The 26,529-nt window shown below is 39.7% G+C and overlaps 1 protein-coding gene across 1 annotated transcript in view; it reads right to left on the bottom strand.

The window, feature by feature from the left end:
- The window catches only part of Stmn2 (stathmin 2), a 54,376-nt gene that overhangs the window by 3,038 nt on the left and 24,809 nt on the right, over positions 1 to 26,529 (bottom strand). The window contains exons 2-4 of the mRNA XM_013012372.1: positions 14,189 to 14,284; positions 11,049 to 11,221; positions 938 to 1,129 (exon numbers count right to left, since the gene is read on the bottom strand). Coding sequence (XP_012867826.1) covers positions 938 to 1,129; positions 11,049 to 11,221; positions 14,189 to 14,284 — 461 coding nt within the window. The remainder of the gene's footprint in view (positions 1 to 937; positions 1,130 to 11,048; positions 11,222 to 14,188; positions 14,285 to 26,529) is intronic.

The raw sequence follows: 26,529 nt of genomic DNA on the forward strand, positions 1-26,529 counted from the left end.
TAATTTTTTTTTTTTTTTTTGGTCATGGGGCTTGAACTCTGGGCCTGAATGCTGTCTCTCAGCTCTTCAGCTCAAGGCTAGCACTCTATTATTTGAGCCACAGTGCCACTTCTGGCTTTTTCTGCTTATGTGGTGCTGAGGAATCGAACCCAGGGCCTCATGAATTCAAGGCAAGCACTCTACCACTGAGCCACCTTCCCAGCCCTCCAGTTCTTAATTTTAAGCTTAACTCAATTTCTGGATATTGGACAAAACTCACTGAGCTTTATTTTTTTTTAACTTTAAGTTTGTAAGAGGTTAGGTGCACAGAGCCTGCAGGACAGAAGGGAAACATTGTAGAGGAACTTGCATGGCTCTTCCTGACTGATGGGATGGGTATATGCTGAGTACTGAAAAGGAAGGCAGCAGAGTACCAGAACCTGTAAGTGGGCCATCTCCTTTGCTGTCATTCCCACACAATCCCTCATGGGTTTTCCTGTATGGAGAGAATTGGCTTACCCATTAAGGTGTTCAGAAATGCCCTTGCCTTTCCTGACAAACATATTTTTTCCAGTTTAATATTTATAGTAAATGCAAATATTTATTAAAACAAATAATATTTACATTGCACTAATATCATAATATAATACTCAATATTTCCAAGGTAGTATTTTTTAATACAGATTGGGTCTTAACGTTTGAATTAGCCTTCCTGAGCCTATTCACCACTGGGAAATTGGATACAAATCCCATGCAAATGTTGTATGTCCATTTTCTTTTCTGTGTTATATCCCCAACCAAGTCAATGTTGCATGGTGAGACCCTGATCATAAGGGTTCATGAACTTGCACCTGCAGCAAACTGTGACTAAGTCTCTTGATTCCTGGGGAGCATGGGGGTTCACTCAACTGTGTGTCTTACAAATGCATCCACATGCTCAGGACTTCACTGAGATTACCTTTTCCTGCAGACGTTCAATAATAGCAGCTAGATTCGCCTCACGGTTTTCCTTAATTTGTTCCATTTTCAGGATCAGCTTTTCCTCCGCCATCTTGCTGAAGTTGTTATTCTCCTCCAAAGCCTTCTGAAGGACCTCTCTCTCATGCTCCCTCTTCTCTGCCAATTGTTTCAACACCTGGGCCTCCTGAGACTGGGAAAGATAAACAAAGCCAGCTGATAAATCTCTGAATGCCTGACAGGATGGAGGAAATTCCTTCCTTTCAGAGGAGCCTAACTTGCAGCCTAGCACAGTGCCTTCAGTTCCACACTTAACATGCACAGTGTAGAGTTTTCTATAGAATGTGGTTAGCTGGGAAATGTGGCTGAATTTTCAAGCTGTGAATTTTTTTTTGGGGGGGGGTAGATTGTTTTAGGAGAAACATTTAACTCTCATTCATTAAAAAAAGTTGCAGCTAAGCATTTTGTAAAGGGAAGTGCTATAATTAATTTCTGGATAGGAACATTGCTTTGAAATCTGAGGAACCATGGGTGAGGAGTTGGCCACTTTTTCCTTTCCTTTCTGTCCTTTCTCTGCTCCATTGTTTTTTGACCAGCTGTAGGCTGGACCCTAAGATAAGCTTTTTGATTTTTGTCAATCAAATCATTAAATCGCTTCCCTTCTTTTACCTTCATTCTTCCTTCCTTCTCTCCTTTCCCTCCCTCCCTCCTTCCTTCCTTCCTCTCTCTCTCTCTCTTTTTCTTGGTAGTATTGGAGCTTTGCATTGTCTAGAGCCACACCAACACTTTTAACACAGGTGATTTATTTTCTATGTTTTGGTATGGGACTTAAACTCTGGGTATCATGGTCTTGCTTGGTGTTTTTGCTTATGGCTGTTCATCTACCACTTGAGCCACACCTTCAGATCCAGTCTTTTGTTACTTAATTGGAGGGAAGAGTCTCTAAGATTCTGAGAGCTCAGCCTCCTGAGTAGCTAGGGTTATAGATGTGAGCCGCCGGTGCCTAGCTGCACTGATTGTTTTTGGGATAGTCTTGCTTCTTCCCAGGCCACATACTTGGACTGTATTCCAGTTATTTTAGGCTTTCTAGGATAGCTGGCATGACAGACACCTGCCACCATGCCCAGCTTGTGTTGAAATGGGAGTCTGAAGAATTTTCTGACTAGGCTGCCCTGAACCTACGATCCTCTTGATCTCAGCCTGATCTCAACCACATGGCTAGGGTGTCAGATAAAAGCCCAGCTATTGGTTGAGAAGGTATCTCTTTAACTTTTCTGCCCAGACTGGCTTTGAACTATAATCGTCCTGATCTTAACCTCTCAAGTAGCTGGGATTCACAGGTCTAAACCACTGTTGCCTAACTAAATTCATTTTCTTCCTATCCCGTGTTTGTTCTCCCTTTCCCCATGGGCTAGATTGTCTTTGGAGATCTAAAAACAGCTTAACACCTATTTGGCCACAGCTAGCAGAAAGCCCTTATTCTGATCCTCACTGGGTATGCACTGAAACCCCACGGTTGCTACTTTGATTAGAACAGAAACACCAGTTAGAAGTTAGGGGTGCTTCCTTCAGCCCCTCCCCTGTTTGAGGAACTGCAATTCTCTTCCAGCATCAGGAGGCCCCCTGGACTCCTAGGGTGTACATCATCACTGGGCTACTTGGTAAACATACAGGTGCTGCCACCTACATCCAAGGTTCTTTGGTGGGGCCCAGGAATCTACATCTTCCAATCGCCCCAGTGATTGTAGTGCAGGGAGAACCAGGCTACTTGGTGCAAAATGCACTGGTGCTCTCAATGGCGTGTTTGAGCCTTAGCTGCCTTGTTAAGCTTGGAAGTATTATTTTTCTCCTCCACATTATACAGCAAAGAGAAATCTTATCCAGTCCTAATCTATCCAGGCTAAGACCAAGTGATCACACATTTATTGGTCCTAGTCAGTTCCTTGAGACTGGCTGATGTTCTGAGGTAAGCCCTTGCATCAGGGAAGGCTGTACATGTGACTAGGTAAACAGTGATAGTCCCCCCCACCAAAAAAAAAGAATCCCCAAAGGACCTGTTAAATGTTGAGTTTCTTAGAAAGTATCACTAGGAGAACATGGTAGTTGATGGTTGTGGTCGTGGTAGTTACTTTTGAAAGATCGTGCCTATGCAATATTGGGCCTCAAAAGGAAAAAGGAAAGCTGTTCTCTTCACCTAAAATTTTATAGACATGGTAAAATCAGACAGCAGTTTTTTTTTTTTTTTAATGGGGGCGGGGGCTTGTTTGTTGTGTCTATTCCAAAGCCTGTGGCTTTGTGGGGGATTAGGCAGAAAATCCCAGAGACTGGCCTGCTTCTTGCTTTCATCCTGTAATGGTTTTACTGACATTTTTAGTGGACTTCTCACACTGTTCCTTTGTTTTAGCTCGTGTGAAAGATTATATGGAAGGCATAGAAAATGATAACATGAACAGTTCACAACTGAATGGAGGCTTTCTACAAAGAAAAATTAATTACCTACTATGTAGTACTTTCACTCTTTTACCTCTAGGGGGCCTGCCGATAAAAAGCAGCCTATGCAGATTTTGCTTATGTAGGGCTACCAGGATTAATAAAGATGAAGGGGGGAAGGGGGAGGGAAGAAGGAGGGAAATGGGGAAGAAGAGGTTGAATGGGGAGTAAGGAAAGGAGGAAAGAGGGGAGGAGGATGAGGTGAAGGCTTTGGAGGCTCTTATGGTTGAGTATAGTCTAAGTCCTTTTCTAAATTTCCTTCATTCCCAGCCACGCACTGTCTCCTGAAGGAGGTCATATGAATAGGCAACCCCATGGTGAATTGCACCCTACAAAGAAGAGGAAGCCATTTCAACCTTCCATTCCAGCAAGTTCTCTATCTGGGATCTCCTGGCCAGAGGAAGAAGGATGCTGATCACCACACAAGGATATGATATGTCCAAGCATTAAGGGTGGGATGGGAGCCTTTGGCAGTCCCAGGAAATAAAACCAAACCAAGCAAGTCCCAATGAAGCAGAACAAAACGTATCCATTCAAAATCCTCCAGTGTGGTGCTATTAATTACATTCTACCTGAATGTATGAACAGTTAATGTTCATCTGGTCCATGGGCCACACCTGCTAAGGGTAGCTAGAGATTCGTTCAGCCTTAGCAGTTCCTTTCTTTCCCTTCTCCTATATGAGGGTCGCTGTCCTGACAGCAATCCTCTGGCTTTTCCATGGCCCTTTGTTTCTAGTAGCCTTCCGGCAGGAGCTTCTGTGGCACAGGGAAATTAGCCCCAACCTGGAACTCTAAAAGCCTCTTTTCATCCTACTGTGGGGAGTGTGTGGGCCACCCTGTCACTGTGGAGACAGGCTTTACTGCAAGGTGGTGCTATGACTTGAGGCCTGAAATGCCTGAAATTTTCATTTCCATAAACTCCAAGTAACTCCAGTAATTTGTTTGCTTGTGCTTTCACTTAATGTTCATATTTGAGCCTTAATTTTTTTTTTTGCAATAGAGACAAAGAGGAGACAGCAGGAGAGGAAGGTTGAGAAGGGAGTGCATTGAAATGAAAAGAGGAACATAGCACTATGTGCCTTTTCAAGTTTCTTGCCTTGGTGGGCCACACTTGGTTGCTTGAACAAGTACTCTCTCGCTCAGCATTAGGAGCTGTAAGTAATGACTACTGCAGGTACAGCAATGCGGGACTGGCTGGCCTCATGTTGTATGGCTAATACTTTTGCAGCCACTGGGGCTACAGGAGATCTCACAATAGAGGTATGAAGTGTACATGTTTTTAGCCCTGTTAACTGAGTGATACAGAAATAGAAAGGAATATAGAGTTTGTTGCTAACTGACAAAGACGTCCTGGGCTGTTCTCTTCTGGATACCTGGCCTTCACACTGAAGGAAATCTTAAATCCACCGTTACTCCAACTAATGCATTTGCAGGCCCTGTAACTGGCTATACTTCACATAGTTAAAGCTCAAATCTCTGAAAAATATACTAAGATATGGAATTTGTTATGGTGGATAGCTTTCTTCACTGAGAGAATACTTAGGGATCTGTCTTTTGATTCCTACTTGTAAATAGTCCATGCTTAGGAAAATTCTTTAATGGAGTTGGTTGCCATGAAGGGGGGGGGGGAAGAAGGAGGGAAAGAGGGAAGAAGAGGTTGAACAGGGAGGTGATGTGCACCTCCACTGAAAGTGAACCTTACCCCTTCATCATTGACTAGCATCCAGCTACTGCTGCCCTACAATGTCTCTAGCTTTATCCCTAGGGAGAAGTTGATTTTCACATGAATATAATTTAATCTTCAGTTATACTATGAAGAAAAATAGTATTGATTCTAGTTTTTTTTTTAAACTGGTTCTGGAGCTTGAATTCAAGGCCTTGGCACTTTCCCTGAGCCTTTTTGTTCAAGGCTAGTGTTCTATCACTTAAGCCACAGCTCTACTTCTAGTTTGTTTTTAGTGGTTAAACTGGAGGTATGAATTACATGGAATTTTTTTTTTGCCTGAAATGGTTTTGAATTGTGCTCTGCAGATCTCAGCCTTCTGAATAGCTAGGATCCCAGACATGAGCCACCAGTGCCCAGCTCTGATTCAAATATTTTTAATTAATGAACAAGACCATTAATTAAAACTAGCTATAAATATTGCACCAAAACATGATCTGACATGAGTAGAACAAAGCTGTGTGACATACAAAGTTGTGGTAGAAGTTACATGCTTCCTCCTTGTGCAAGTAGGTAGTATTATGACATACTTTGGTTGGGTAGATCAGCACAAAGAGCTGGTAAGGGAATGGGAGAGAGGTGATTTGCTAAAGATTGTTGGAAAGAAATTGTTCAAAGATAAAGTAGCTGATCTTGGAAGAACATTTCTAAAGAGTGTGTACCTCACACAGAAGGTTGCTAAACTACTAACTTGGACCATTGACGATCAAGATAACAATCAGCTAATAGAATGCAACTGTGAAGGCAAAATCAATCTCTGCAGTCTGTTGCTGCTATAGAAACTGAGGCACCTTCCGTAGAGGTAAAGCCCTTCACATGAGCTCAGGATGGCTGCAATTTATGAGAGGGGAGAGAAGGGAAAGCAATGAGGCCTACAGGATCAGAGTTATTGGACATTTAGGAACATTTCACCATTTTTTTTTCAGGGAAGTTAATTACCATTTCTTACTTAGAGTGCCGGGTTTAAGAGTTGAATGGCTGTGCAAATGAAATGGAAGATAAATTTAAGTTAATTGGTACATAAAATTTTATTTTACTACGACTTAAGACTAGGTTTTAGATGTCAATAATTTCCACTCATTTCTGAAGTAAACACGTTCCCTCCACCTCATTTTTGTGTCCCTGTCTATCGTGTTGGGGAATTTATCACTTGTAATTCAGACTCTTTATCAAATGTCAAATGTCCCAGGACACACATGCCTGCACACTTGCAGGTTGGATGATGTGTCTGTAGCGATCAGCTTTCCTGCTAACAATGACTGTAGCCCATCTACAGTCACAAATGATGCCTTGAAGTATGACAATCTGGCATAGTTATATTAACCAAGGATGGCAAGATTCATGTTGGGTTGGAAAGCCAGAGGTATAAGAAGAAATTAATAATGAATAAAATACAAAGCATTTGAGAATGAGCCCATCTTATTCTGAAGCCTTTCTGCTCCTAGGAAGAGATTTTTGGGGGTTGTACCCAAAGTGGGGACTCTTCACCCAGGAATAGTGCCAGGGAGGGCTCTGTAGTGGTGGTGGTGGGGTCACACTGTCTTCCTGAATAGCAAAGTGTGAAAAGCCAGCACAGGATTATATAAACCCACAGTTGTACACTGCCCCTCCCCCCCCCCCGTTTTCTGGTTTACATCTCAGTTGCCTTAGCTTCAAGAGACCCGAGCACCACCTGTGCTGGGGATGTTAGTATGTGAATTAAATCTCACTGCATTTCTTTGAGGAGTGCTTTTTAATTTAATCTAGTCTATTTTAGGATGCAGTGTTGCCACTTAACTGTTTATTTTTTCCCACAATACTAATTGTTTCGAGTTACATTTAGTTGGACCGACCTACTTATGTATTTAAACATAATATACCAGACTGTTTATACAGTCTACACACTACGCAGATTGATAGAGTATTTATGGTCTTTAAAAACATTTATGAAATGATTTATCTGGTAACATTTTGCTAGCTATCCGTGTTAATCAAAGCTATGTTCTTTATAGAATCCTGAGTTGCTAGACTCTGTGAGGTCCAGGACTGGATGTATTTTTAGGAATGATGGACAAGGCACCGACAGTACTTGTTCTGTATGTTAGGCTGATGAACCTAATTCTCACATAGCTCCATGATGTAGAACTAAAACAAGCCTCATTCTAGTCATGGGCAAAAGGAGATAAATAAGTGATTTGCATGAGGGCACATGGAAATGGTGGATCAGAGTTTGACCACAGAAGTTAAAAATGTGGTGTATGATCTATTGCAGTCACGATTAAACATTACACAGATATCTCTATCTTTATGGAGTCTATAACCTAATGGGAAATACAAGCTTTAAAAATACGCAAATTACTGCACACCTTGGCCATAGCCATTGGCTGATCTGGATGAGTTCATAGGAATGCAATTCTAGGACTTTCTTAGGACTACTGGGGAAGAGAAGTCCTCTTTCTGCTGGAATTGCTAAATTAGAGAAATAATATTGGAACCAACTAAAGCTAGGCTTCTTGGTATTGAAGCCAATTAGAAGCAAGAAGAAATGATAGAAAGTTTTCTGACAATATAGTTTAATCTTGTGAATACAGCTGTTCCAGCCCCCTTTTAAAAATTTTTGGTGGCACTGGGATTTGAACTTGCAGCTTGGTGCTCTGCTGTTCCTTATGCTGAAGATACTCCTAGACTTTTTTTCCTTTTTTCTTTTTTTGCCAGTCTTAGGGCTTGAACTCAGGGCTGGGGCATTGTCCCTGAGCTTCTTTTGTTCAAGGCTAGCCCCTCTGGAGCCACAGCACCACTTCTGGCTTTTTCTGTTTATGTGGTACTGAGGAATTGAACTCAGGGCTTCATGCATGCTAGGCAAGCACTTTACCACAAAAACACATTCCTAGTCCCATTCCTAGACTTTCAAGGCACACACTCACTTTTTGCTCTAGATAACTGAATTACGCTTTAGTTCTCTGCATGTCCTTGCTAGGATATTTACTGAGATATATGTACTAGCTGAAGATTTTAATAAGATTTAGGTTCTTCAAACAAGCACTAATTAAGTCAGCACCATCCAATAGAATAAAATCAATTGATGACTCTCTTTAAATTGGTATTTTGTGTTAATTATACTTTCTTCTAATTAAAACTCTACCACAAGAACATAACCTAGATAGTGCCTTTCATAAAAGACTTTTTTTTTTTTTTTTTGCAGGTCCTGGGGCTTAAACTCCAGGCCTGGGTACTGTTCTGAGCTTCTTTGGATTAAGGCTAGTAGGCTAGTGCTTTATCACTTGAGCCACAGTGCCATTTCTATGTAATGGGAATTTTAACAAATAATAGGAATATGATACAATACTGCTTTGAAAAGGCTTCAAAGTGTCTTCTAGCTGTGGTCAATTTCTTCTGCAATTTAAAGGTTTACATGTGTAGTTGTTGATCCTTTATTTCTGTCAGAATGCAGTTTCATTAGAATCTTTAGTTAACAAAGGGAGTGTGATGAGTTTTCTAAGTTAGCACCTAGTTAATTTTGATCATCTCTGTTCTTTTCCTTTCAATAATTTTCTTTGAATTAAATATATTAGAAATACCATCAATAAACTTAACCATGACACTGACTTTTGGTTTTTGGGTTTAATCTCAGCTCAGTTAATGACTTCATGTTCTGATCTCAGTGTGACAATTCATGAGCAATTTAGAGTCTGTACCTACCTCATGCTGATCATGGTAAGATACATCTTATGGCAAGAACATAACCTGGCTCCATGCCACATCTCCTTAGGGACTGAGTCATGTCCAATGCAGCAAAGTTCTGATGGCCTAGAAGTCTGGATTATTTATTGTAGCTTAACTATGGGAAGAAAAGCTAAAAATAATTAAAAGGTGATAATTTAAAAAATGATTCCTGCATATATACTTGAGTTAGTATGTCAGTTTACTCTTTTCTTCTTACCTGAATTTAAAAATTCTTTTAAAAATGATTATTGCTGTTATGAAGTAGTTGTACAATAAGGTTACAATTGCATAAGTCAGGTCAGTTCATTTTTTGGGGGTGGGGGGGAGTGAAGATTGAACCCAGGGCTATGAGGTGGCTAGGGAGGTGCGCTACCACTTGTGCCACACCCCAGTCCTCCTTTTGTCTCTATTTTGGTTTTAGAAGTAGAGTTTAGGTAACTTTGGCTCAGCTGACCTCAAACTTGTGATCACTGCCTTGGCCTTCTGAGTAATTGAGATTATAGGTGTGCAGCACCCTGCTCTGATCAGTTTCCTCTTTTTTTTAAAATTTAAATTTTTATAAAATCTATGACTATAACAGTACTTGGTAAAAGAGCATATATATATATATATATATATATATATAATATCATTAGATACCTAAGGAGTCTCATTCTAAAGTGAGAAACTGAAATTGGGAGTAGCATATTACATATCATAGGAAGATTTTTTTCAAACATAAAGGTTATTATTTTCTTATTTGGAAATTTAATCTGAGAGCTTCAAATCTCTCTCTCTCTCTTTCTCTCTCTCTCTCTGTCTCCCCCTCCCTCTCTCTGAGTGCATGTCTGTCTCTACATCTATATCTATGTACTCCTCCCCACCCTATATTTCTGCTTGTTCTGAATTCCCTGCTGGATAATTCAGTAATGAAGAGAAGGACACTTTTCATTCTTTCGGTAATTACACAGCACCAAAGTGTTTAATGTTGTAGCTGATATTTTATAGACAATATCTTCATCAAATGAAAAATATTAAAATGCAATTTCCATTCCCATAAGTCTGTGTATAGAGTATATATATTGTGACTACCTGAGTGAAAAATACGTGATAAAACTTACAGGGAAAATATGATGTAGGGAGAGAATTCTATGTTTGGGTAATCAGGAGTGCCTGGAGGAGAACCACAGCCATAGCACTTGGCTGGAGCACGTCTGCTCATATGGAACTTCTATATTATAGAGTTGCTTGGATTTCTTTTCAGTTCTTTTCTTTCCTTTTCTTTTTGCCAGTCCTGGGGCTTGAACCTAAGCTTCTTTTGCTCAAGGCTAGTACTCTACCACTTGAACCACAGCACCACTTCTGGCTTTTTCTGTTTATGTGGTACTAAGGAATCGAACCCAGGGCTTCATGCATGTTGGCAAGCTCTCTACCACTAAGCCCTGCTCAGATTTCTTAGTGACTTCAAATCTGAATGCCCTTGGCTTTTCTTAGCACTTGCTTGGAGAAAATTAAGATTTTTAAAAATGGAAAACATCTGTAACACAAGCAGGAAGCAATGACAAAAACAGAAACAAATCCCCTTAAGGCTTGGAAATGGGCAGAAGATAACCCAGGGTCTCTTAGAAGATTAATTTGTTGGAAGGATTAAGTTCAAGGGCAGACAGTGAGGCTCTGGGAAGAAAGAGGGTGAGCTCCAGCCCTCTGGATTTCACTTCTACCTGGGAGCTGGTAGTTCCAAGGAAAGCTCTGCATTGCACTGGGGGTGACATGTGGACCCTGAGAAGGAGGAATCTCCACTCCTGTCCCTCACCCCCAACACTGGGAGTCATCTAGAGCTGGAGCTCTGAGGAAGAGTGTGGACATTAGGACACTGAAGCTCTGTTTGTCTACCATAGAATTGAAGAAATTTTTACCCTAATAAGCCTGGCTCTAAGTCTCCTGGAGACTTGGCACATGGTGTGATGGTCAAGCCGGTCTTCCTCCCCAGACACCTTTGCTTATCTCTCTCTGTTGCTCTCTCTTTCTCTCTCTCTCTCTCTGTATATGCATATGTGTATGTGAGAGAGAAAGAGAAAGAGAGAGGAGGTAAAAGACAGACAAGCAGACAGACAAAAAGAAAGAGACAGAGAGAGAACAAGGACAAGGAGGGAGGGAGGGAAAGGCAAGGGAAAGGGAAGGGAGAGAAAAGAACTTAACTATCTATGGGGAAAATTACCTTTCTTCTTTCTTCAGCAGCCTCCAGCTTCTTCTGGATCTCCTCCAGGGACAGGTCTTTCTTCTTTGGAGAAGCTAAAGTTCGGGGCGCTTCAGAGACAGGAGATGGTGGCTTTAAGATCAGCTCAAAAGCCTGGCCAGAAGCACGTTTGTTGATCTGCTTCACTTCCATATCTGAGAAAGTTGGAGAAAGTTAAGTTCAAGCATCCAGTGGAGCATTGAGAGTTTGGAGAATGCAATTAATTAAAAAATTTGGGCTCCAGCAATTGAAAGCAGCATTGTTATTCCAGGAGATAAATTAGTGATACTTGCAACTTGCCTACATTGTTTTGGACATATACAAAGTCTCTTGTTAGCATAACTATGGATATAGTTTGATAGAATAAATATTTACAGTGTTGAGAAATTTAATAATAGCTACAGAGAGTTCAATAATGACAGACATATTTAGAAAAACAGGTTTAACTTGAAGCTCAATTTTCTTTTGAACAGATGAATTTTGTATAAAAGAAAAGGAGTATGGATTTATTTTTTTAAAATATCATAACTGGAAGTGTTTTTCTATTAGATGATGAAGAAAAGAACAGAGTTCTCACATATAAGAAACATAAGTAGTTAAGCGTCCCATTCTTTTGCCTGGGGAGCACAGGAGTGGCTAGAAACAAGGTAACTTCCATTTGGCAAAGCAAATGTGAATGCTCATGTGAACTTCCTGTTGGTTGTTCAGGGTGTCTGCTACTTTTTGAGACCCAGTAGATGTAGTATCCTCTCTGTCATAGGCATCCTTGCCTGTCTGAAAGGGATAATAGACAAGATTCCACTGTTCCGTCTTTGCTCCTACTTTATTGCTACTTACAATACCCTCTCAAAATGCTTCTCAAATTGGAGCCAGGGGAAGAGACATTGTATTAGTGGAGGGTGAAGCAGCCTTTACTTCTTTAATTCATACATATCCACTCAGAAAATTATTCAGCCCTAAACAAGGGCACCCTGCCATTTTTTGACAAAAACCAATGAACTTGGAGACCATAATACAAAGTGAAATAAGCCAGGCAGAGAAAGACAGGATCTCATTTACAGGTGGAATCTATAAAAAAAGTTGAACTCATAGAAGTCAAAAGAGGTGGTTACCAAAAGCTCTGGGGTGATGGTGAGGATATATATTAGGAATTGTTGGTCAGAGGGTAGAAGATTTCAGTCACAGGGAACCTCTTGTACAGCCTGTGATGATAGTTAACAACAAAGTGTTGTGCTACTAAAAATCACCAAGTCAGACTTTATGTTCTCCCTGTCAGTCTAGGAAAAGTATTGCATATGTTAATTAGCTTGATTTGGCCATTCTGCAATATACACATCTTTCAAAATCTTATATATTAAACAATAGCTCAGTGGTCAGTTTGGATTTTAACTGAGTGGGTTTGTTTCAAACTTGACTATATCCTCTGATTTTGGATCACTGCTCTTGCTTGTGATCTGAAACTCTGTGATGTAAGGCCATTTTCTGTGGTGAGTCACAGTCATCCTTCATTGACTGAGAACCCTGAAGGACACCAAAATCAAAAAATGCCCTGAGCTCTTACACAAAATAGGGAGTATTTGCATCCAACCTTCAGAACACCTTAGGTCGACTCTAGTACCTAACATAATGTATATGCCACTTATATTGTCTTGCATGGGAAAAAAAATGACAAGAGAAAATCTCGAAATGTTCAGCATAGGTGCAAGTTTGTGTGTGTGTGTGTGTGTGTGTGTGTTGGTCCTGGGGCTTGAACTCATGGCCTGGGTACTATCCCTGATTTTCTTTTGCTCAAGGCTAGCACTCTACCACTTGAGCCACAGCTCCATTTCTAGCTATTTTGGTGCCTAATTGGAGAGAAGAATTTCACAGACTTTCCTGCCCAGACTGGCTTTGAATCATGATCCTCGTTTCTCAGCCTCCTGAGTAGCTAGGGTTACAGATGTGAGCCATTGGCTCACATTTTTTATCTGAGTTTGGTTGAATATGTGCATATCTGATAGTAGTAGCAAGGTTTAAGTTCTGAAAGATGGAGGTAAAAAGAGCACTCTTATCCTGGTGGCTCACACCAGTGATCCCAGCTACTTCAGATGCTGAGGTAGGAGGAATGAGATCTGGAGGCCAACCTGTGATACACAGTGAGACCCTGTCTTAAAAAAACAAAACACCTTCCTCCTAACTGTTGTGATGATTAAAAGACAAAGGAATTTGACTGTAAAGCAGAGATCATGATATTTCATGTTTATAGAGATTATAATATTATTAATTTTTCTTACAGTGTTTGTGTGCAATAAACATTTCACGTTATTATCAAGCTGGGAATACAAAGTCAAATTAAAGGCTTTGGAAATTTGAAATTCTTCCCTGACTTTTTTTTTGTGGCCAGTCCTAGGGCTTGAATTAAGGGTCCAGACACTATCTCTGAGCTTCTTTTGCTCAAGGCTAGCATTCTATCACTTGAGATGGTACCACTTCCAGCTTTTTCTGTATATGTGGTACTGAGAAATGGAACCGAGGGCTTCATGCATGCTAGGCAAGCACTCTTCCACTAAGCCGCATTCCCAGCCTCTTTCCTGACGTTTTGGAAGCAGTGTGTGAGTGAGGCAGAACTTCTTCATCTTCTAAGAGTTAACTTGTCCACAGCTTATGCTTTCCTTCTGTCTCCTTCTCAGTTCCCAAGGCAGCCCAAACCACCAGCACCTCCTCTATCCCTAACCAGAATCTTCTACTCACTGATCATTTTCATAATAGGACTGACTCTTTACTAAGCCCTGGGACCCTTGATGGTGTGGGACGTGTCATTTATCTTTGTACCCTCAGAAGCATGGTGGCTAGCTCATGCCTATAATATTCTCACTTGGGTGGTAGAGATCAGGAGGATTGAGGTTCAAGGTCAGCCTGGTCAAGGTTATTAGGACCTTACCTCAACAAATAAGAGGGAGGTGATGGTATCATCCCAGCTAAGAGGAAAGTGTGAATAGGAGGATTGCTGTTCAGGCCAGACTAGGCAAAAAAATGGGATCCTATTGTGAGATGTACAAAATGCTGATTTCATTGTGTCATGGGCTCTTCTTGTACATTTTTGTGAGTCATGGGCTGGCAGGGGGCTCCCGCAGGGGACTCACCATCATAAGTGTAGATGTTGATGTTTCGTGGTTCTGGGTAGAAGCAAGAGCAGATCAGTGACAGCATGGACAGCTCCTTCATTTTTTCCTTGTAGGCTGAAACCAAAGACAGGAGATTAGGATCTTTCATTTCCTGAGTTTCCTCTTAATGTTTCCCTAAATTTGAATAATAATTACAACCACCTGCAGAATGAATATGGCCAGATACCTCTGCTTTGCTTTCTTTCCTAAAATTTAAATGAATAAAAGATGTAAACAGGACTCCAGGGTGTATATGCCCATTACAGAGGGCAGGAATTGCCCATGAAAGCACAGTTAGACAAAGTGTAAATAAGAAAATAAAGGAAAATGGAAGGAATTAAGATCAGGTAATATAGGAAGGGAAAAGAAGAGAAATAGGGAGGAAAAAGAAACAAACACGAATGGAGATGACCATATACTAATTGTGTATCCAGGTCTCTCATACATAAGATTCGGGAGGGCTCCGCTTGAATCACTACTATTCACATGGGGGTAGTTATTAAGCAGATTTATCCTCCAGGGACCTTTGTTTGGCTTTCTTTCCTCCCCCAAGTGCATTTTCTCATTTCTCTCTTTTCCCACACACACCTGGATGATTTGATGAGGTCCCTTTCTGGCAGAGCAACTGCAGGAATTCAGTGTGATTGCTCCGCTCTTTCTTACTTGGGCCCTATTTCATTTTCTCCTTCCCCCTGTAGGGGACGTCCTTCCCACATACACTTAATGAACTCTCATTAACTATTGGTTATCCCCAGGACAAGTGCTTCCAGATCAGACCACTTAGATAGGGGATAAGAAGGTGGGAAGTCTTCTGACCTTAGTTGATCATTTAATTAATAAAATTAACAAATTAAAAAAATGAAAAATGGTAAGTGGGCTATGAATTGACTTGTGATGAAGTCATAGAGCAGCACATTGAGCCTCATAGGTACTATCTGCTTCTTGTCAGGGTCTTTTTGTCCTCAAAGTAACCTCAGTTCATTGGGAAGGAGAGAACTCCCAGAACATGGACTTGGATGTAAATTAACAAGAGATCGTTTGTTGGCCAGCAGGAAACAGATTCAACACGTAGATGCTTTAAAGCCACAGAATGTTAAATGGAGATATTTCTAAGGGAGTTAGTCAGTGATCCATCACTCCACCACCAGTTTGATCAATGAGGTAACTGAGCCTTGCAGATGCCAAAGTCAGATATGGCCAGTGCTTAAGACGGGGCTCTGGCTAAAATACGGCAAATCAGTCTCTCTCAAAACTGCCAAGAGGTCTTCTAGCTTTCCTTTTTGTTTTGTTTTGTGAGGGAAGCACATCATGGTAGAAGCACATGGCAGAGCAAAATCTTTTGCCTCATGGCTGTTAGGTTTTTAAAAGGAAGGTGAGTAAGAACAGCATCAGCACGCATGTGGTATTCAGGTAAGGGGTAGGTTTATTCAGTAGACCTGCTAGGACCAGGCAAGGTTGGCACTCCACGCAGCTGGGAAAGGCCTAGGAAAGAGAGAGAGCTGGAAAAGAGAGAGAAAAGAGCTTGAGAAGAGCTAGACAAGAGCAGAGAGAGAGGTAGCCGAGTAAGAACAGCAGCACTCACGTGGTATTCAGGTAAGGGGTAGGTTTATTCAGTAGATGTGCTGGGACCAGGCAAGGTTGGCACTCCACGTGGCTGGGAAAGAGAGAGAAAAGAGCAGAGAGAGCAGAGAGCTAGAAAATAGCAGCAAGAGAGCAGAGAGAGAGCAGAGAGAGAGCCGAGAGCAGAGAGAGCTAGAAAAGAACACAGAGAGAGAAAAGAGCTTGAGAAGAGCTAGACAAGAGCAGAGAGAGCTAGAAAAGAGCAGCGAGAGAGATAGAGAGCTAGAAAAGAACAGCAAGAGCTAATCTTGTCTTTTTTTTGTGGGGGGGTGGGTCCGGTTGTGGGGCCTGAACTCTGGGCCTGGGTGCTGTCCCTCAGCTCTTCAGCTCAAGGCTAGCGCTCTACCATTTGAGCCACAGTGCTACTTCAGCTTTTTTCTTTCTTTTTTTTTTTTTTTTGCTTATGTGGTACTGAGGAATCGAACCCAGGGCCTCAGGCATGCAAGGCAAGCACTCTACCACTGAACCACCTTCCCAGTCCTAGCTTTCCTTTTAGGATGACACCTAATAGGCCACAGGGTGGGTTTGTTAGCACATAGTTGATGATAGGCAAATATCAAACATTGTCAATTTTCTATATTTCAACTTAACATAAGAGTATCTCCTTCCAACAAGCAACATAACTTGCTATGTAACACTGAAGACCTGGCAACACTTCCTGATAAGTTATTATTATGATTAATAATGCTGATCCTGGGGCTTGGCTTGAATTTAGAGCCTAGGTACTGTCCTTGAACTTTTTGCTCAAGGCCAGTTCTCTATGACTTGAGCCAATTCCACTTCTGGCTTTTTTGGTGTTAATTGGAGATAAGAGTTTCATGGCCTCTCCTGCCTGGGCTGGATTCAAAACAGAATCTTTAGATCTCAGCCTCTTGAGTAGTTAGGATTACAGGTGTGAGCCATTAGTGCCTGGACCCTGATAAGTTTTTATTAAATATTTTTGCAATTTTAGAAGGTTGAACCACATTTGTTTTATTTATTAGAGTTTTCAAAATGGTTATTTTAGGCAAGAGGCAGAGTAAGAACATGAGTGAAGTTCTGCAGTTAATGTGATGTGGCTGAGGAAAAATGGAAAGGAAGGAAAGAAAAATGCATGAGTATGAAACTGGTGACTCATGCCTGTAATCCTACCTACTCAGGAGGCTAAGAACTGAGGATTGTAGTTTAAAGCCAGCCTGGGCAGAAAAGCCTGTGAGACTCTTATCTCCAAGAAACTATCAAAAAGCCAGAAGTGGAGCTGTGGCTCAAATGGTAGAGAGCTAGCCTTGAACAAAAGAAGCTCAGGGACAGTGCCTAGGCCCAGGACCAGCACAAAACAAAATAATAACAAAAAAGAAAGATGTAAGAATGAGATTTTGCAGAGAACAGTTTGAAAATAATAACTACATTTGAGCCAAAGCACAGAGGGAAGATTTGCAGTGGAAGATAAATGGATGGGCAAAGGAGGCTTTCTGGAGAAAGTGTCACTAGGTAGAGGCTCCTCAGATGAGTATTTTGATTTGAGGAAAACGATGTGAGTTGAGACACTGAAATATAAATAATCTGAGTAAGTAGAGTGCGTGTTTGAGCGCACGCACACACACACACTCGCGCACACACACTCCAAAAGAATCCCCAGCAAATGCAAAGGGCTAGGAGAAATATGTTAATAAGATTTAACCACTGGAATTTCATATTTTGAATTGCCAGTCATTTTTCCTATTGTTTTTGGAAAACAATGAATGTTAATCTTTTCACTGTATTTCAACATATTGTGGAGATGAATACATGTTTGTAAGCATTTTCAGTGGTTGGCTGCATTTGCTCTTAATTATTAATGTTTTCAAGTAAATGTATCTCTCTAGCGAATTCATTTAAAATTCAACCCATATGAAGTGTAATGATTCTACAGCAATAGTCACTTAAGCTAATGATGTGTGAACACTTAATTGTATTTCCATTCTTCCAAATGGCTACAATGAACCATCAGTAATTGTAGCAGCTGCTATTTGTTGAACACAAACAAAAATACATTTGCATGCATTTTCTCATATAATCCTCTCAACAGTGTTATTAGAGATGCTTTTAGGATATACTAATTTGTCCAAAAGGACAGATGAGGGGAAAGACTCAGAGAGGTTAGATAACTTGTTTATGGTTCAATGGATTGTGGTTTAGTTTCGATGAAGATCTATCTGACTCTTCTTGCTCATGCTCTACTCCTGTCTTCACTGTCTACATGTTTCTAATAAGAAAATAATATATAATATGATTTATTTTTAAATTAAAGTGTCTAAGTCTTAAAATTTTTTTCTTTGACACTTGCTCCTAAATTCTCATACATATTGTTCCATTGTTATTTAATCTAGAATGGGTTGTATAATTAAAATTTCTTCTGTTTATTCATCCTGGACAAAATTCGATTAGAGTCCTGAATTTTGGCTAGTGGTGAACATAAAAAAAGAATTCATTAGGTTTTGCTGGCAGTGAAGAATATTCCAGAAATACATTAATAGACTACTTTTGGGAGAAAATATCTCAGTCCCTAAATGAAATATTTCTCTGTGTTCTGAGACATTGGCATTCTTTTTTTGGCACAGCTGGGGTTTGAACTCAAGGCTTCTTGCTGGGTAGGTAGGAGGTCTACTACTGAGCTACACCTGTAGCTTTCAAGATGCCTATAAGGATATAAGCAGATCATGACCTTGAATATAGGCTGGCTCCAGGGTTTGTTAGTACATTCCTTAGTTTTTATCCTTTTCCTTGTTTGCCCTGCCATAATATTTTAACAGGGAAGTTTGCTTAGCAAGTCTTAAACAGTGAGTTTGGATTGAACCTGTTTCTTGTTTTGAAAGCTGTCTGGGTAAAATCAGATACTACAAATGCAGGATCAAAATTTCTTTTTTTTAATTGTGAAAATACCGAATAGAGGGGTTACAATTTCATGGGCAAGATAATGAGTACATTTCTTATCAAGCATTGTAGCCTCCTCCTTTGTTTCCCCTTCCCATCCCATCCTTCCCCTGCCCCCTCAAAATTTCTTGAACTTGGTTTACAGCAATTAGATTTGCTTGGCTTCTAACAAAGGGGACAAATGTTTTTTGAGACTTACCAACTCTTACAATATTTCTTATCTTGTTTAACATATTTTTTGGAAACCCCATTACTGTTAATTCTGACTTCCCACTCCAGTACTAAGGCTTGAACTCAAGACCTTGTACTTGCTCTTACTACCACCGTAGTCATACCCTTATCCCCTTTTTATTTTTTCACAGAAAGGATCTCATAGCTTTTCCTAGGCCTGGTCTTGAGCTGAGTCTCCTGATCTCTGCCTTCTGAGTAGCTGGTATTATAAGCCTGACCAACTATGCTTAAGGTGTTCTTTAAGGATGAAATAGACTACTATGAATTAGTTTAAGATCCTTTTTTTTCTGAGATAGGGTGTCACTGTGTAGCATAGGCTGGCCTAATTCTCAATCCTCTTGTCCCAATCTCTTCAGTGCTGAGACTACAGGTGTACCATTATGCTTTCTTTGAAAAGAAATATTTTTTCATAGTATGTTGGCTTAACTCTAGAGCATAATAATATTTTGGCTGATGAATATGTAACTGAATATGTAACAGTTAAAAAGAAAATAATTCGTATTTTTAAAGACTTACGTTAACATCTCAAATCAGTGATATGAGGTAATGTTCCAGATATTTCTGCTATGATGTAATGCTGATTGCTTTAGTATAAAATTAGATTCTGTCCCCATTCACTCTATCCATGTCTCCTTACAAGAATTATGGTCTGTAAAGCCAGGGAAATTCTGAAAGATTCATATTTTGAGCAACCAAAGCATGCCAGTTTTTTCTGTAAGTTATAGTCATCAAACCAAATAAAGGAACATTTCAGAAGGTCAAAGTAGTATAATCCATCAATGGGTTTTACAGAAACATATGTAGCTCTTAAATTTCAATTCAGTGGACTTTTGGCTTTGACAGTGGGGACAAGGAAAAGAAATTGGATCACACAAATCAGGCCTTGTGATTAATCCTGTACTAGAAGCAGTAAATCGTTTCATCCTGAGATCTCACCTTACTCTTGCTTCATTACATCCACTGCTGTGTTTAATGACAATCCCAGCTCATCATGAAAGGTCTTGTCTTTTACTTCTTCCCCCTCAAGATGAATTTCTTATAGTCCTTGATGGGGACCAACCACAATATGGTTTAGAGTATTAGAACTGATCTATTCAGTTTATGTGCTAAGGTTTTATCACCAAGCTCAATTCTGAGTACTGAAGAATTCTTCCTTCCCCACTCCTCCTCCAAAATACTTCCTGGTAGTAATAATGAGCTTGAAATGCTATGAATTTTAGCTATATTGGTTGGGATTTATATGAGACAAAATCAGGGTGAATAAAACAGCTTGTTCATCAGGCTAAGGGGATTTCCCATAAAAGGCTGACTCTGTTTCCTTTCCTTTCCCATGGCTTCCTGAACTGGGAGGCTCCTGTGTGGTGAATAGAGGCTGTCATGACCATTTCTGTTTTTTTTTTTTTTCCTTCAAAATGGCTGACTATAACACTTGAATTGTCAAAATGTTTCATTGCTGTTTCATTTTTGGCCGAAGAATAGGAAAAAAAACCCCTTTAAATTCATTATTAGTTCAGCCAAACTTGTACTTCTTATGCAGAATGATTATTGCATTGTAGGGTTAATATTCAGAATCACAAATGTTTTGGTCACGAAGGATGATGACTTGTAACTTGTGATCTTCCTTTCTCAGCCTCCCGATGTTCTGAGATAACAGTCAGAATGTACTATGCCTGGCTAATGGTTGGTTTTAATTTTTTAAAAAATAAAATGTGTTACTTTTATTTTAATCACTGAAAAATTGTGCATTAAAGGTTTATAGACTTGGTTGTAGTAAATGGTTAGGTAAGATTGTCCTTCAGAATGAGAACAAAGTCTGACGTTTTGCTAGTCATAATCAAGTCATATGTCCTAAGATCACTTTGTGTTTAAGAGAATAGGAGGAATATATGTAGGTATAAATATGTTCATATCTATATGTACTTACCTAAAAATAGCAAATCTAAATAATGGCATGGTTTGTAATTATCTGCTATTGTAAGGATTGCAGTAATTTTATTTTTGAAGAACTCTGGCAGTATGTGCAAGAGTCTGCAAGATGCATCTGAAGAACATTGCTTCCATAATGTAATTATCCTCAGCATCCATTTGAGACACAACTAAACAGTGTGCAGGAAATTTTTCATGCTAACCCAGATATGGCACTGAAAATTGCTTTTTCATTTTGAAATTCAAATGCTACTCACAGCTTTGCCACAGAAAGACTCATTTTCCAAAATAGGTCTCATCAAATTATGTACTAGAACTTTAATTAGTTTAATTTTCTACAAGGAACCTAAAGCCAGCTACAAAACAAGTTAAGTATGCATCCAAAGCCTTTGGATTTTTGCGTTCCAAAAGGAATCACAATATATAGGAACACTTAGTCAAAGAAAAGTTTTCCAAGTTTCCTTGTTTCTTCTGCATAGTTTGAAACAAAAGCACCATGTTTACTTGATAAGAAACCTGTCAGAGAAACATAACAAATGTACTAAAGGTAGATGAAAATCTGCTCAACATCATCAACCATCAGGATATGCAAATCAGAATGGCAGTGAAGTAGCTGCTCTCACCTGCTATGGTGGTCATTATAGAAAAGACAAAAGAGAAAAGACAAGTGTTGAAAGGAACGTAGAGAAGAGGGAACCCTTGTATGATACTGGTGAAATGTGAATTAGTACAGTCATAATGGAAAGCAGTATGGAGGTTCTTAGTACTATATACCACCCAGCAATCCCATTTGTAAGCATAAATTTGAAGAAAATGTTGAAGACATATCTGAACTACTAAGTTTATTACAGCATTATTCAGAACAGTCGAGATATAGTATGAAGATATAGTGTGAACCTAAATGTGCACCAGTGGGTGAATGGGAAACACACACACGCACACACACACACACACATACACACACACACACACACACACACACACACACACACACAAAGGTAGATGCACAACAGAATATTTGGTGTTAGAAAGGAGGGATATCTTGACATTGGTAAAATATGAATGAATCTGGAAGACATATGTTAAGTGAACTAAGAAAGACAAATGTTGCATGATTTTACTAAGAAAAAAGTTAAAAGTTAGCCAGATGTGTTGTCCTGTGCCTGGGATCCCAGCTAAGTGGGAGGGAGAAATTGGAAGGTAGTTATGCAAGGCTAGCCTGTGGAAAAACGTTAGTGAAATCCTGTTGCAAAAACACAAGTTAGGTGTGATGGTACACTCATAATCCAGCTAGATGGGAGGCAGAGGTACGAGAACTGTGGTCTGAAGGCAGCCCTAGGCAAAAGTGTGAGACCATTTCTGTGAAACAGTCTAAGTAAAAAAGGGTGAGTGGTCATTGAAACAAGCAATTACACTGTGTAGAAGAACTAGACAACTTAGAAACTATTCTTCCACAGGTGGTACACCCAGTGTAAAAGATTGCAATCTAAAAATACGAATGATAGTGAAATCAGGACCCTTTGTTCATTTCCAGGACTGTTCATTTATTTCCTTCAGCAAATAAATGCATGGTGAAAAGTTTTGCTTGCTTTGGTTATTGCATATTTGTTTCTCCCTTTTATGAAAACTTGCACCAGATGAGATTGGCTTAAAAGATCAATGACTCTTCTTGACTTAATTTTTTGTCATGATTGTTTCAGTGCTGGGATTGGTGCTGAGGGACTCTTGTTTCCTGGGCTTAAACAAGCCCAGGACAGCTCAGCTGTCACTCTAATGCTTGAGCCACGCTTCCAGCCTCTCCCCCTTTTATTGCTAGTTATTTTAGAGGAGTCTGTCTCTGTTCAAGCTGGCATTGACACTTGATCCTCCAGATCTAAGCCACCTGAGTAGCTAGGATTACAGGCCATTGGTATCTGGCTCATTTTTAAAAAAAATGCTAACATCTTGAATATATCACTTTACCACTCTCTGGACTTTGTCATCTGCAATTGATTTTTCAATGCTCAAGTTGTTTTTAAACAGAATAATTTTCCCATTAATAAACATTCATCCTTGCTGCTGCAGTGTGCTCTTTCCTTTCCCCAGGATACTGGGGATTGAATCAGGAAACTCCTGCATACTAGACAAGCAATCTAGCAGTCTACCATTTTGTGTATCTTGTTTGTGAGACAGACTCTCCCCAGGTTTTCCTAAACTGGTTTCAATTTTTTGACATTTCTGCCTCCATCTTCTCAATAGCTGGGCTTATGGTCATGTTCTACTATATAGATTTTTTTTCCCAATCTGCCTTATTTTAGACTAACTATTTTATGGTAACTCATATTAAAGGAAAAAAACCCTGAATCTTTCTATTTCTATTTGGTTAATTATTTCTTTTGCTGATTCCTGATATTATATACTAGCTAGATGATAGATATAAACAGTATGTACAGGCTGACAAATATTTCATGAAGCAACTCATGTCTTGAATTTCAAATTGTTAAACTATCAGGGTAGATTCTACTTTTCCTTGTGCTACATGAAAGATCTGTTTTTGACATCAAATAATTGTTTCTCAGGTACAGTAAGTGATACATAAAACATAAGCTTTTGGGATACCACTTGGAACTCCTGTGAATTCACAGTAGTCTTAAGTGATGAGAAAGGTTACATGTTAGGTGTAACTGGCTGAGACTGGAATATTACTTGCAGTGGCAAATACTATGTTTATTGGTGATAAACATTCCCAATAAAAATGAAGGCAAAAATGGAATCACATGTTTGATTTATATAGATAAATATGAATTAGAGTTTGGCATAAATTGTTGACAGTCTATTTAAAAATGCCACCGCATAATGTTAGCTAATTATTCTGACTGAAGCTTTTGTAAAGTCAGATGCCACTTGAATGTTGTTTTGATTTTTCAAGATACCTTTCTTGCTTTGCTAACTCCTAATAGACATAAAAAAATAGCAATAGCAGATTAGTGCTTGGCTCCTAAATCACTATTGGTTGAAACGTATTACCTTCATGTGTGATGGAGAATAACATTGAAATCATGTGTCTATCTCCTTTTCCCCACCAACCATGAAAGGAGCATTCCATTCATGCTGCATGGCTCCAATGTCTCAGCCATTCTCATCTACTAATGGGTGGAGAACAGGAAGGTCAAATCTACCCATAGAAAAAGAAAATACCCAGCTGAAGAAAGGGTGATGAAAATGGGGGCTGGAGAGGAGAGCAGGATGCCAGCTTAGGAACCTGGGGAAATGACTCAGTCAACTGAGCTGGGAGCTAGTGGGGATTTGTGTGTGTGTGTGTGTGTGTGTGTGTGTGTGTGTGACCTCAGTGTACAATTTTACATTCTAATGCTTCTGGAACCCGTTTTTGTTTCTATTGATGTGACATCCTGAGTAGAGATGGTTCAGTTTTATTGGTATTATGTATATTTTTGAGTAGAACATGATTTATAATAATAGGGAAGTATGATTAAGATATATGCAAGAGAAATAGGATATTACTTTATGATCCTTGATATCTACTGTGCTTTGACTGGTATAAAACTATTAAGTTGTGGCATTGCTCAGAGTAGATTTATGTTGGAGACATATGGCATCGGCAGCTGTATCATAAATATGGTATTTTGTGTGTGTGTGTGTGTGTGTGTGTGTGTGTGTTGGTCCTTAAACTCAGGACCTGGGCACTGTTCCTGAGTTGTTTTTTCTCCTCCTTCCCACCCCCACCTCCTTCAAGGCTAGTGCTCTACCACTTGGGCCACAGTTCAACTTCTGGCTTTTTGATGGTTAATTGGTGATAAGAGTCTCATGGACTTTCCTGCCTGGGCTGGCTTTGAAACATGATCCTCAGATCTCAGCCTCCTGAATAGCTAAGATTGTAGGTGTGATTACTGGTGCCTAGCTCTAAGTAATTTTTATAGTTCTGTTATTGGGTGTTGAAATTAACAGGGAAATTGAGATGTTTAATTTTAAACATTCATCATTCATCTGGGGAATCAGGGAGAGAGATCAACACATTTTTATACATTGCTTGTTATTCAATTGCTTACCTAATCTTCCTAAGATTCATTCAATTTAGGGATTACTTTCCTCATTAAAATAATAAATTACTTTTGTGCTGGTATTGGGGCTGAACTCAGGATCTCATTCTCTCTCTTTTTCTCTCAAGACTGGAGCTCTGCCACTTGAGCCACAGTTCCACTTGCAGCCTTTTGCAGAAAGATTTTGGCATAGACTCTAAGGGATTTTTCTACCTAGACTGACTTCAAATTGTGGTTTTTCAGATCTCAGCCTCCTAAGTAGCTAGGAATAAAAGCATGAGCCATCACCATTGGATCTTACTTTCCTCTTTTGTAGTAGTGAAAACTGTAGTAATGGAATTATGGCTCAGTTGCTCAAGGAATCAATCCCAGGTAGCAAGCAGTGGAGCAGGATTTAAAGCTTCTCTCTCTAATACACCATGTTAGTGCTCTATTGCCTGAAACAGGAACAGTGCTTACTAAGGTAAACATTTAACAGGGGAACTTACAGTATTGCCTTTTTACTTTTCACAGGGTTTTACACTCTTCTGAGATCCATGATTAGCTCTTTTTACTTCTTACAGGTTTAACATTTGATTTTAACCTTTGAAGGAAGCTTTGAACCAAGCTTTCAGTACCTTTGAGAATTTAGGCCTGGGATACTTTGACTATAAGCAAGGCTTGTTCAATCTCAGGTGGAGAGGATGGAAGATGTAGTGCCAGGAGATGCCAACACAAGCCTAGAAGAAAGGTGATACTTTCCTGTTGTCCTATCAGCCTGCCTATGTTTTCTGTGTCTACTGCCTGAGGTGCCTGGGCCATGCTGAATCTTTAAGATTAATGGCTGCCATTTTGGGCCAGGACTTACCGCTTGGATGTGGGAAAAGCTGAGCAGGGTGAGCTAATTGTTCCTTTTGAGCAAATCTTCAGGGAGAAAGCTCAGGGATGGCCAGGCCAGTTCTCATCATAAGCTTTTCAAAATGTCAAATAGTATTGTCTGAAGGATTCAATCAATATCCAGGTTTACTTTTCATTATTTAGGATACACTTTAAAAAAACCACCAAAATGACTCAGCTTCTGATTGTTTTCTTGTTTGCTCTTTCTAAATGCATACCCATTGTATACAGTCACATATTAAAAAGTATTTATCTTAGAAGATGCCACCATCAGAAAGAATGACATCGTCCCATTTGTTAGGAAATGGAAAGATTTGGAAAAAATGATATTAAGTGAAGTAAGCCAGGCCCAAAGAAACATAGGTCCCAAGGTTTCCCTTATTTGCAATAACTAGTATATGTCTGAGTCAAGCAGAAAAGGTCAGATAAGATGATGTTAAGCGAAATGAACCCCAAGATAGGGACACAAGTGATTTTTTCTTGCTATTGTTTCTAACGTATTTATAAGGCATGATTTTCTTTTTTTGTTGCTTTGTATGTCCCTCCCCCACGGTATAACTCCTGTTTTCACTGTATTTGATGTTGGTATACTTTGGGGAGGGGAAGGGAAAAAACAAATTGCTTAAATAAGGATACAGGTGGACCCATTGCAACAATGAGATGTATAAGATGCTATGTTGAAAAACGAACTTTACAATTTAGGCGGGGGTGGGGTAGAGGTGGGGGGTTGGGGGAGGT

The sequence above is a fragment of the Dipodomys ordii genome, unplaced genomic scaffold (genome assembly GCF_000151885.1).
Source record: "Dipodomys ordii isolate 6190 unplaced genomic scaffold, Dord_2.0 Scaffold17, whole genome shotgun sequence".
In the NCBI taxonomy this organism is placed as follows: Eukaryota; Metazoa; Chordata; class Mammalia; order Rodentia; family Heteromyidae; genus Dipodomys; species Dipodomys ordii.